The sequence below is a fragment of the Astatotilapia calliptera genome, chromosome 3, assembly GCF_900246225.1.
Source record: "Astatotilapia calliptera chromosome 3, fAstCal1.2, whole genome shotgun sequence".
Lineage (NCBI taxonomy): Eukaryota > Metazoa > Chordata > Actinopteri > Cichliformes > Cichlidae > Astatotilapia > Astatotilapia calliptera.
In genome coordinates, this window is record NC_039304.1 from 5988760 (window position 1) to 6001479 (window position 12720).

General features: G+C 41.8%; 2 protein-coding genes across 2 annotated transcripts; one reads left to right on the top strand and one right to left on the bottom strand.

Moving 5' to 3' along the window:
* Nucleotides 1-720: 720 nt before the first annotated feature.
* mpdu1b (mannose-P-dolichol utilization defect 1b) lies at nucleotides 721-6192 on the bottom strand. The gene is made up of 7 exons (XM_026160670.1): nucleotides 5981-6192; nucleotides 4046-4111; nucleotides 2566-2698; nucleotides 2364-2449; nucleotides 1942-2060; nucleotides 1515-1625; nucleotides 721-1336 (listed from the first exon to the last, which is right to left on the bottom strand). The coding sequence occupies exons 1-7, from the start codon at nucleotides 6105-6107 to the stop codon at nucleotides 1217-1219; spliced, it is 762 nt and encodes a 253-aa protein (XP_026016455.1). The 5' UTR covers nucleotides 6108-6192; the 3' UTR covers nucleotides 721-1216.
* A 3817-nt stretch (nucleotides 6193-10009) lies between these two features.
* On the top strand, nucleotides 10010-12720 carry mblac1 (metallo-beta-lactamase domain containing 1). The gene is made up of 2 exons (XM_026151555.1): nucleotides 10010-10489; nucleotides 11955-12720. Exons 1-2 carry the CDS (start codon nucleotides 10070-10072, stop codon nucleotides 12195-12197), a joined length of 663 nt encoding a protein of 220 aa, XP_026007340.1. The 5' UTR covers nucleotides 10010-10069; the 3' UTR covers nucleotides 12198-12720.

Sequence of the window (12720 nt, forward strand, 5' to 3'; positions counted from 1 at the left end):
CCAAGAGTGACTTAAAAGTCTTTACAAAGAGCTGCAGTCATTCTCTGTTTGTGTGAGTGTTGTGTGTGAGCATCAGGTGGTGGTTACCAACAGAGCTTTAAAGTGTGATTCAGTGTTTACATTCAAGATTCAATTTAGTTTTATTTAAATGACAACAAATCACAACAACAACAACTCTTTATTTTGTAAGGTAAAGACCCAAAAACCTGAGATCCACAAACTCTTTGCAGGACGTGGACGTTCTTCAAAGTTAACCGGCGAGTAAATATGCACACGTTCAGCTCTCAGTCTCTGGTTTCTGCATCACTTCACTGAACTTATAAGAAAACAGGAAAAAAATATGTACACACACACACACACAAGCCCGTTCAGCTATCTTAGTGAGGACCTTCATTGACATAATGGTTTCCCTAGCCCCTTACCCTAATCTTAACCATTAAAAATGAATGCCTCACCCTTACTCTAAACCTGACCATAACCTAATTGTAACCCTGACACTAAAACCACATTTTGAGCCTCAAAATGGCTTCACACTTGTGAGGACCGGTGAGTGCGTCCTCACAAGTGCCTGTTGGTTCTCACAACTATAGTAGAATGCAGATTTCGGTCCTCACAAAGATAGCTAGACAGGAACACACACACACGCGCACACACACGCACACACACACACACACACTCTTTATGTGATGATGCAGAAAAGAAAAACTGTAAACCTCCAACTTAGAATCACAATATTTTATTTCAGCTGAAGAGAAATTCAATATAAGGATATGTTGTGTCGCTCGCTGCTGTTACAATACAAGTCAGTGGAATATATATGATAAACAAATGTGCAATGGTTACTCGGCGTGTTTCCTCCACAGGGCCTACAGATTTAACCCTGTGATGATTAAAACCAGTGTGAACCACAATCAGGGAAACTGCATCAAAAGGAATGTAAGGACAGTGCAGGGAGGGAGAGGACTAGAGCAGCAGCTCGACCCATAATTTAACCCCACCACCAAAGCTGTTCATCATAAAAGCTGAATGATCAGCCTGGCTTGTTACAATTTCACCTGTACGTCAGTCAGGTGCACATCTATAATACCATGTGTCCCAAAGGCTTTGTACAAACATTTCATGTGTAAGTTTGGTCTTCCAAGTTTAAAGACACACATAGTGTCTAACGAACATGTAGATGGCTCTCTGTTATCCACGTTTAGTGACGGTTATTTGTCTAATCCTCTTTTTTCTTCTGAGGTGAACTGTTCCAGTAGTAAAGAACCTGCAGAGTAATAATGCCGTTACAGGTTGAGGATATGACGTAGGTGAGCGCCATCAGTGAGTCTCCAGTTTCCTGTAAAAAGACAGCATAAAGCTCAATAATTTACTTTTTGCAGAATGTGAACCATGTCCTCTATAATGAGATCTTAGTTCAATAAAGAGCTAACGCTCTGATGAGGAATGGTCCCCGTAAAAACTGCTCAAACCAGGGCAAAGACACGGAGGTGTGCATTGTATTTTAATCGTCTCACCTGTACTGAGGTAAAGATGCGTGCGAGGGACCCAGCGAACAGCAGGAAAACAGACACGGCGGAGAGCTGGCCGGTGTGACCGTTAGCGTAGTTGGTGGATGCCTGGATGAGCTGAGAGAACCGGACAGATTATCACGTGTTACTCAAGCTCGAGCGTTTGTTTGTGGAGGCTGACACGTTCTTCTATCTGCATGTTGTTAGTGGACACTGTCGGTGTAACTGTAAAGATGGATTCATCTGATGACACGTGTTAGCTGACATATCATACACACAATGAGGTCTTGAAAATGTATTACAAGCTAATCACTCTGAGTACTGTCAGTCTGTCTGGATGCACTGTACTGTGTTACAGGAATGCCTGAAAAGACAACGTCTGAAAAAAGCTACAGATGATTTAAAACCACGCGTGTGACGTGTGCAGGCCTACCCTCCCAATGATGATCGCCGGCATGTTGAAGGCCTGCAAGGAGGTAACCACTGACATAGGAGTCACTGGAGACAGCAGCAGGACCAGCAGGATAAAGTATATAACCATGAATAGGAGACCTGCAAGGGAAGCAACATGTCGATGTAACAATGTTAAACTGAATGATTCGTCTCATGTGGAAGCACGTTTCTGCCACAAAAACAAACAAACAAAAAGGTATCCGTTCAGTTAAGACTAGCTGTGAGATGTAAAATGTCTTTTTCATGTATATTTTGGTATTTAATAACATCAAGGGGAGAAGTCAAACCATTGGTCACAGTTATACGCCACATGAATACATGCTCGAGGCGACTATAAGCTTCACAAAATTCTACAACGACCGAAGCAGTTCTGGTAACAGTTCAGTTTGCATGAAGTCTTACCTGTGCTGGTTCTTTTTCCATAATGCTGAATGAGGAAGCCAATGGTGACTGTTTGCAGCATGAGGAAAAGAGCCTCACCCCAGGAACTGCAGTGACATACGGCATAAAGAAAACCTGGACCCTTAATAAACACTGATTACAATAACATGCAGAATTCAGAGCGCCTTGTGTCCATTTCTACTTCAACCAAACATGGTCCAACCTGAAAGGGAAGTTGTTGGCAACACTGTAAGCCATTGTCCCTGTGATCGCCAACAGCTCCAGCAGCACAGACTTGAAGCTCAGCCCCTCAGCGTTCTTCGCTCCAAGAAGCTTTAAGATCTGAGGAAGCTTCACTGTTAAAAAACAATTGGGGAAAAAGTTGTAAAATAATTTAACACACAGTACCGTACAGAAGTCCTGCACCGCCCCTCGCCTCTTTATGTTTTCAAGGAAAATAGGTGGAAGATGGGTGCAGCGATTTACTGAAGCAAACAATGGGTTTTGGATTTGTATACAGTGTATACACTACCAGTCAAGAGCTTGAAATGGTACAAAGTGTTGAACTGTCAGAGGTTAAACAACATAATGCTCATTCACAATGATACAAAAAGCCCTTTCTCAGGGACAACATGGGCTAACAGTTTGAAGCTGCTGTGCAGCAGTGCAGAAGCTGCTGCTCCTACAGCTCCAGCCCCCTCTGTCTGCATAAAGCAGTGCTGGACACACTGTGGTACCAAAGCCTCGTCAGCATCAGCTGAACAGTGCTGTACTGCAGAAAGTAGAGTGATGTGAGGAAAAGGCGATTAACAATGAAAGAGAGACAGAAGATCACAACACTTATACATGCAGGTCTGAAAAAAAAGAACAAGATGGAGAGCTTGGAAACACGGAGTGTCCATCACAGCCTCCAGACTGAAACCCCATCGAGCTGGTTTGAACTGGACAGAAGACTGAAAGCAAAGCAACCATAAATTCCCACATTCATGGGAACTTCTGCTACAGATACGGGAGAAGATTTGATTTCTGTTGCAGAAAGAAGCCACGACTGTGTTCAGCTGTTACATTTTGGTCCATAAAGTGATCCCATGATTTCTTTTTAACTCCAATTGCTTATTAATTATTTTATTTATTATTGGTCTGAAAGGTCCCTTCATAAACTCCAACTTCTTCAAAGTTCTGCAGCTCGGGTCATAACTTGCACTCCGTTAAGAGCTCATATTAGCCCAGCTCTTCAGCAGCTTCACTGGTCGCCCATAGAAGCCAGGATAAATTTTAACATCTTACTTCTTACGTACAAGTGTCTCCATAAATCTGCTCCTTCATATTTGTGTGAGCTGCTCCACTGTTTCCCTCTCAGATCCTCATCTGCTATTCATCTTACTGTTCCTGACGTCTTCTCACAAGCTGGCTGTAGATAAACCTTTACTCAAAAAGCATCTCTAGACCCAGCAGTCTTAGCTAATTATAGGCCAATCTCCAACCTTCCTTTACCTCATGATATAAAGCACCTTGAGGCAAATATGGGCCTATACTACATAGGATATATGACTATAATTAATTATTTCACTAAAATTAAATGAAATTGATGTTTATTTATAATTAAAAACAAATAAGCCAAATAATATATTCTATCTCTTGATTGACTAAGGCAGCAATTCAGATAACAGCAGGTACAAAGAGAGGTGGAGGAAGCATTTTACCCATCACTGATCCCAGTATGATGCCGATCCCCAGGCCTTTGCTCAGTACAATCTTCAGACATGGCACTGGAAGAAAACACAGGCTGAATGATTATCAGGACCTTTGGAATGTAATGTCTGCAGCAATACATTCATTATTTATTATTATTTTATTTATTATTTTTTTATTTGCAGTAAAGGAAAACAGTTAAGTGAAGAAAAAAAAATCACTGCACTGTTAAACTGATTTTGAATAAAAATCGTAAAGTTGCAAAACAAACCAAACAAACAGGCCTTTGTTTCTACAGCAGGGATATTAAAGTTAACTGAACCTATTAGTGAACAAACATTTAGGCATCTTTAATTTCATATTTAGTAATAAAGCCTAAACTAAAACCAGAAAAACTATTTTGGAAACTAACCGAAAAGGAAACAACTCAACTCGGTTCAAAGCATCCATCAGAATCAGAAATACTTTATTAATCCTGAAGGAAATGATAGAGTAATTTTTCTGCTGTGTATCTGGGCTCAGGTTGCAAGTCTGACTGAGGCCAGGCAGGAGGTAGGACATGGCTGGAACACGTCACCTAGCTGGTGTCCAGGATTCATCCTAGTGGATGCCTCCGCTGGCTCCTTTCAATGTGGAGGAGCTATGGCTCTACTCTGTCCCTCTTCAATGACCAAGCTCACCATTTCTGTAAGGGAGAGCCCGGCCGCTCTTTGAATGAAACTCATCTCTTGGCACTTGTAGCCGTAACCTCTTTAGTCACTACTCAGAGCTTGTTCCACAGGTGAGGTAGGAATATAGACCGCTAAATCGACAGCCTTGCTCTCATACTCGGCTCTCTCTTCACCTCAACAAACTGCGTCCGCATCGCTCCAGATACCGCCCCAATCCGGCGTTCCCCTCGCTCAGGAACACGACCCCGAGAACTTCTGTATTTCAGGCAGTAACCTATCCCAGATTCAGAGTGGGCTCGCCACCCTTTTCTGTCTGGGAACCATGGTCTTTGACATGGAGGCGCTAATTCTCTTCTCCACAGACAGCTCCAGTGCAAGCTGGAGGTCATGATCCCAAGAAGCTAAAAGAACCGCATCGCCCGCAAAAACCAAAGATCAGATCCTGAGGCCACCAAAGTGAACAAGAACAAAAACGAATTTAAATATTAAATTATAATAACTCTGTACCACAGTCTGTGTCGTAAATACATTTTCCTCTCTCAATAAGATTCACTTCTAACTCCAGTGAAACAGAACACACGGCAAACAGGATTACACTAAGTTTACTTCAACATTACAGAGATTGGAACTGCCAGCGTTTCGATTTTGTGAAAAAGAAATCACGGAGACATTTGCTACAATTCTTTTATAATCTCACGAAAATGAAGCCATCTGCTTGTAAACCTACATTTGTGAATAATGAACTTGGCAAAAATCAGCATGTGATTAATAAGAGAAAAGGTAGCTAGAATAATCAGAGCTAACAAAACGACGTTTCTACAGTAAATGACATCGTGACTTAAATCTGTGAATCAACTTTAAAGACATTTCCTTCACCTGATTTTTTTAAATGAACTTTTTGAAATAAATTGAGAGAATAAAAACACAAATATTCCTCCAATAACTTTTTCCTGTTTGCTGTTTTTCTGACTTTGTAGTTCGTAGTTGGAGTAACAGAGTGGAACTGACACGGTGTTGCCAGTCGTGTCGAGCCCGTGTTCAGGTACATTCGTGTCGTTACTTTGTAGCAGACTGCTGGTTCAAACGAGCTCCCTCATTGTTTGCATGCAGCTGTATTCAAATATCGTTACATTTTAACTAAGCGTTCCGACACCACATGACTCTCACTTTATTTACACCTAACGTGGAAACGTCGCTCGTGTCCTGTCATCAGACCCTCAGAGTTACACTTTCCGGGAATAAACTGCGCTTGTCAAACTACGACGAGCCTCTTACCGTCTAGAAAGTTGAACTTGAGGAAGAACTCGTCGTAGCATGATTCTGGCATAAAATATGTCAACAGAAGCCCTTTGAAAGGATCCATGAAAGACAAACCCTCAACAACAACGGCTTCTTCCGCCATTGTCAAGATGTGACGTCGCCGTTAATGTGTAACAGAAACAAGATCCCACCGGTTCAAATGACATCACAAGTGTTCCGCTAACAGTGTGCTGTCATAAAGTGCTCGACTCCATCATGTAACATTACAGTACGTGTTTAGTTAATTTCTTACATATATATCAGTTACACAGGTACCACCTAAAAGATAAAAACAACATTTCTAGAAGCTGAAAAAGTGTCTTTTACAAACGATGGAGCTGTAACTAACTGTAAGGGATCGGATAGCAATCAAATTCACCGCATTATTACAGTGGAATTAAAGTAAATCACACTTATTATGGTTTTAGGTCGATTACTATTTCAATTCAATTTCTATAGCCATAGTTCACAAGAACTAAGCCTGACGCTTGGTGACAGTGGGAAGAACAGGAAGAAATCTCTGACAGAATCAGGCTGAGACATCAGGTTGGCCATCTGGCACGATCGTTTGGGGATGAGGAGAGAAAGCCAGAGATCAACTAATAAATAAATGCAGAGTGGTGTATAAACACACAGTGAGTGAAAAAAGTACGTGAAGAAGAAAGACTAAACCTTTTGTAGTATAACCAAGACAGGATTCAGGGTCATCTTATCCAGCCCTAACTATGCATTTTTTAATAAGGAAATTTTTAAGTGCAATTCTAATAGTAGAGACGGTGTCTGTGTCTGAGCTGAAGGCTCTGCCTCCCATTCTACTTTTAAATACTCTATGTAGTTAAACCACAAGTAAAGCAGCAGGGGCCTGAAGACATTGTGTGTGATGAGAATGATTATACATTTGATTCTGGACCTAACAGGGAGCCAATGAAGAGAAGCCATTATGGGCAAAATACACACACTCTTTCTAGTCCCTGTCAGGACTCTTGCTGCAGCATTTTGGATTAGCTGAAGGCTTTTCAGGGAGTTTTTAGGACGTCCTGATAATAATGAATTACAGTCGTCCAGCCTGGAAGTAATAAATGCATGAACTAGTTTTTCAGTGTCACTCTGAGACAGGATATTTCTAATTTTAGAGATGTTGCGCAAATGGAAGAAAGCAGTCCTACCAGTGGGATTCCATTAGGACAAGCAAGGGAAGCAGTTTGTCAAATCTAAAACAGAATTTAAGATTTAGACCAATCTCTGTCCTTTCAGAATCAGAAAACGTTATTAAGCCTTACGAAAATTATGTCTTGGTTTTTGAAAAGAAAGCTATTGAAACAAACGAATACTCTAAAATACTGAGTGAAAGTCAAAGAAAAAAGTGAGGAGAAAAAGTCAGGAGCAGCTGAAACAGATTTGATCATAAAGCTCCTGTCTGTTAATATGTGCATCCAGCCTTTCCATTACTACCATCTTGTGGCTGCAGTTAGCTATTGTTGCTGAAAGCTGTATTTAGTCTCATTACAAAGTGTAGTCGTCTTTCTCTCTGAGGGCTTTTGGTGTTCTGAGATCCGTTATGATCTCCACTTTCATATGGAAAGGAAGCTAGAATTAACAAATAGATGAGCTTCACTTATTTAGCATAGTAACAGATGAGTTTCCTTTTAGAAAACATGAAATAAGACAAAAAGTCAGAGAGATCAGATAGAAGCTCAGAGTATGGGCCAAGTGAACACAAATAAAACCGTGTTTGAGTTTTCCAGGGTAGACAAGCGTCAGGCTTTGAAACGAATTGAAACACTGTCTGTGTCTTTGGTTGCTATGCTACAGGGGGTGATTGCTGCCATTTCCTCGCTTCAGCCTGTGCGGCAAGTATTCAGATAGTTAGTATGGGTCGGGGTGGTGCTTAAACTAACATAATCATAACCTTTACGTTTCTGTAAGACAGAGTCAATCAATATATTAATTCATCATTAATTTGTATACTAACAGGGACCTAATGTTTCACTGTGTTACTCTGTGGTGGAGCTGTGGACACTATATTGTTCTTTCTGTGCGATTTCCTTTATGTTTAACTTGTTTTTTGGTTAGTTTGCTCCATCATCTGTCTACACTTAGCTATTCTGTCCATAAAAGCTATGACTAAAACTGCTGATAAAGGGTAACAAAGACACAGTCCAACACCTACTGGAAGCTAGTTGAACTTACTGCTGGCAATACAAACCAAGCTTTATGGTTGTACAGGGATTGAATGGCCCCTAACAACAGGCCAGACACCTCATACTCCAAAAGCACCCAGAGGATACCCTGAGATACCTGGTTAGATGCCTTCTCCTTAAAAACACGTGTAGACTGGTTGGGCAACCTCCCACACCCCCCCGAATATCCTTGAGAGGATAACGAGCTGGTCCAGTGTTTCAATGACCAGGATGAAAACCACATGTGTCCTCCTGAATCCAAGGTTCAACTAACAGATAAACTCTCTCTTCATTACCCTGGGATAGACTTTATTGGGGAGTATAATCCCTCAATAGTTGGAGCCACATCCTACAGGCCCCTTCTTAATCAGGGGAACCATCACTTCAGTTTGCCCATCTAGAGGCCACCCCAACCTCAACGTTGCAGACACATGTCAGCCAGGACAGTCCTAAGAGATCTACGAGAAACCCAAAGTCACCTTACAAAGAACAAAATTAATAAAAGGAACAATAGTCATAAAATACATAAAATAAGTTAAAATTGCAAAACAGAACTTGACAACAGATCAAATCAGCACTAAAGTGAATAAACCAGTTTGAACAGATGTGTTTTGAGCTGTGACTTAAACACAGAAAGGGAGTCAATATTTCTTATGGCTGGAGGAAGAGAGTTCCAGAGCCGAGCGACTGAAAGCTCACTGAAAGCTCTGTGATCCACAGTGATGAGACCCGAGGATCTGAGAGGGCGGGAAACAGTGGAGCAGGTCACACAAATATGAAGGAGCAGATTTATGGATACACTTGTATGTGAGAAATAAGATTTTAAAATTTATCCTGGCTTCTATGGGCAACCAGTGAAGCTGCTGAAGAGCTGGGGTAATATGAGCTCTTCACGGAGTGCAAGTTATGACCCGAGCTGCAGAACTTTGAAGAAGTTGGAGTTTATGAAGGGACCTTTCAGGAAGACCAAACAGGAGGGAATTACAGTAATCAATCCAGGACGTAATAAAACTTCAGTTTTATTACGTCCTCATACTCCAAAAGCACCCAGAAGGCATCTTAACAGTAATAAAACTTCAGTTTTATTACTGTTAAGTTTGAGAAAATTGGAGGAGAACCATGAGCTTCAGCTTCCCTTGTAATGCAACTGAAGCTTTGCTTGAGGTGGAAGTCGAAGAACTGGCAGACTGGGGCCTCAGACATTCCCAGTGTCTCATCCAGAAGCTTCTTCAGTTCCAGGCTTCTCGGATATGAAGTGACACGTCTTCAGGAAACTTAAGAAGTCCAGTTGCTCTTATTTCTAAACTCTAGATTCCCATGACCTAGATGATGGTGAACCTACACAGACCACTTGACCAGCTGTCTTACTGTGTCTTGTGAAACAACATACATCGTCTTTTTTCACGAGGGTGTAACTATCTGTATGCTGGCATCTGTCTTATTTCCAGCCATTTCATTTCCTGCTTTCTGTTCCATCTCTTCATTGTCTTTATTCTTATCACCACACTGTGTTTGTGCTGAAAGAGAAATCATTTCCTATGACTAAAACTGACTCTGAAGTATGATCTCATTAACTCATCTACAGAAGGCGTTTTGCAGAGGCCGATAATCACCACAGACTTTTTTTTAATAATAAAGAGAGTAAAGTCCAGAGTATTATTTCAGCTTTATTCTCAAACTGATCAATAATATATTTTTCTGAATAAAGCCCTAATACTCCTTCGTGCTTTGCTCCAACCCAATGACTATATAAAAGATGCTTTCAGTCGTCGGTTTAAACCCGCAGTAACAGATAACAACCATTAGAGGGCAGCAGACTTCTCTGTTTATTCCGCTTTTTCAGGAAGAAGAAGAAACGCTCCACACCACTTCCGTAACTGCAGTGATGGAGGTAACCTCTGGTGGATGTTGTTCCCTTAAGAAAGTCCCTCTGTCAGAGACGCAGTTGGATTTCTGCGGTCAGGCGTATTCCGTGTCCGTCCTGAAACCCGGATATTGTTGTCCGGAGACTGACGGGAACTTCAGAGCCGACGGGACCATCACTCTGATAACGGGACTGAAGAATATCCTGGTCGACACTGGGGGGCCGTGGGACCGGGACTTCCTTCTGACGACCTTAAAAAAGAGAGGTTTGGACCCAGAAAACATTGAGTTGGTCGTGGGCACCCACGGACACTCAGACCACATTGGAAATCTGAGTCTTTTCCCAACTGCAAAGATGATTGTAGGATATGACGTCAGTGAAGGGGACAGATACAGTCCCAGCGAGCTGGCAGAGGGACAGACTTACACCGTTGATGAACATGTGAGTTTTTCATTTTTGTCACAACACACACTGAAATTTAAAGGTTGAACCGAGAGATTTATTTCTTATTTTGATCTTCATTTAGCTGGAATACAACACACTGAAACCACCGCGATGCAAACACGGACTGTGTGTGTGTGTGTGTGTGTGTGTGTGTGTGTGTGTGTGTGTGTGTGTGTGTGTGTGTGTACCAGTTGTCATTACTATTTACGCAGTAATGAACTATTACACTATTTACATTTACATAATTACCTTAGGGATTAATAAAGTATTCTCATTCGGATTACATTAATTCTCGCTGAAGGCATCAGAACTATGAATAAACACATGAAATTCTGTAGTAAACAAGAAAAGTGTGAAATAACTCAGGACATGTTTGATATTTCAGGTTCTTCCAAACAGTCTTTGCTTTGATTCCTGCTTTGCTCCCTCTTGGCGTTCTCTCCATGAGCTTCATGAGGTCGTCTCCTGAAACGGTTTCCAACAGTCTTGAAGGAGTTCCCAGAGATGCTGAGCACTTGTTGGCCCTTTGCCTTCACTCTGAGCTCCATCTCATCCCAAACCATCCACACTGGGTTTAGGTCAGGTGACTGTGGAGGCCAGGACCCATCAGACCAAAGCACAGATGTCCTCTGGTCTAATGTCCACTCCTTGTGTTTCTCAGCAGCTGTTTGACCATAAAGGCCTGATTCCCACAGTCTCCTCTGAACATGTAGAGATGTGTCTGCTACTGGAGCTCTGTGTGCATCTATCTGGGCTCTGATCTGAGCTGCTGTTAACTTGTGATTTCTGAGGCTGGTGACTCGGATGAATGTAGAGGGGACTCCTGCTCTTCCTTTCCTGGGGCGTCCTCATGTCAGACAGTTTCATCGTGGTCTTGATGGTTTTTGTGACAGCACTTGGGGACACATTCAAAGTTTTAGCAGTTTTACAGCCTGACTGACCTTCAGTTCTTAAAGTAATGATGGGCTGTTGTTTCTCTCAGCTGATTGGTTCTTGCCATAATATGAATTCTGACAGTTGTCAAATATGGCTGCCAGCTGTGCACCAACCTGACTGCTGCACAACACACCTGATGGTCCCAACCTCATTAAGAAGGCAAGAAATTCAGCAAATGAGCCCTGACAGGCTCACCTGTGAGGGGAAACACGTCAGGTGACCCCATCATGAAGCTCACTGAGAGAAGGCCGAGGGTTTGCAGCGCTGCCAACAAAGCAAAGGGTGGAACCTAAAATATAAAACATATTTATCACTTTTGTCTTTACTACATAATCCCATATATCTTGCTCCATATAGGTGACGTCTTCAGTTTGTATCTACAATGTAGAAAGTAGTAAAAATAAAGAAAAACTATTAAATAATTTCAACAATAATCTCAAAATTTGAGTCCTGTGACAGAGTTGGTGATCTCGTTGGTTTTTCTAAATGTATGTAGTGTTTTTAAATAGTCTTGTTTCATCCACAGGTGTCTATAGTTCCCACTCCAGGCCACACAGGACAAGATATCAGCGTGCAGGTGAAGGGGACCTCAGCAGGCACCGTGCTGATCGCAGGAGATCTGTTTGAGTGCTGCTCAGACGAGAACAGCTGGCGGGATCTAAGTATGAACGCTGCAGTACACGAGGTCAGCCGCCAGGAGGCCTTACGTACTGCCGACGTGATCATACCAGGACACGGACTTCCATTCAGAGTTCTCAGGAACAAGTGACTCCAACTTGTGAATTGAAGGGACTTTACTGAATACTAGGAGCTCGACTCGGATCATTCAAGCCAAAGTTAAGAACTTCTGGCAGGAAGACAAACGTCCACATACACCACTGTGACACTGAATGTAGTTTTCTGTGAATTGCTGTGGGATTTTCTACATTTCTGCCTTAATTCGCTTACCTTTCACAGTGGACTGAGAAAAAACATTCTCTGGTTAATGTTAAATGAACTCATAATAAAACTTGTATGGACTTTTCAACATGTAGCTGCAAAGTTGTGGTGGAACCACTGACATCAGCACACGACACAAATGAGGTCAGTGACAGGAAATGTTTATTGTTCCACTATTAAAGCCTCAAATATCAAACTGGTGTCTACAGAACATTTGTTCACAAAGAAATCTCCATTGTTTCTTTATCACTGTTGGTCAGCAAGTTTATAACCGATCCTGAACTTCCAAAGAAATCCAAACTCCGTTGTCTGTAATCATTAATGCGTCATCTAATAAAGACTATTCAAAATGA

Coding starts and splice junctions, on each gene's coding strand:
- mblac1 (XM_026151555.1), top strand. CDS start 10,070: ATGGAGGTAACCTCTGGTGGATGTTGTTCCCTTAAGAAAGTCCCTCTG. Junction 10,490..11,954: donor CTTACACCGTTGATGAACAT/GTGAGTTTTTCA, acceptor TTTCATCCACAG/GTGTCTATAGTTCCCACTCC.
- mpdu1b (XM_026160670.1), bottom strand. CDS start 6,107: ATGGCGGAAGAAGCCGTTGTTGTTGAGGGTTTGTCTTTCATGGATCCT. Junction 2,699..4,045: donor CATACTGGGATCAGTGATGG/GTAAAATGCTTC, acceptor GTTTTTTAACAG/TGAAGCTTCCTCAGATCTTA. Junction 1,337..1,514: donor GCATCTTTACCTCAGTACAG/GTGAGACGATTA, acceptor GTCTTTTTACAG/GAAACTGGAGACTCACTGAT.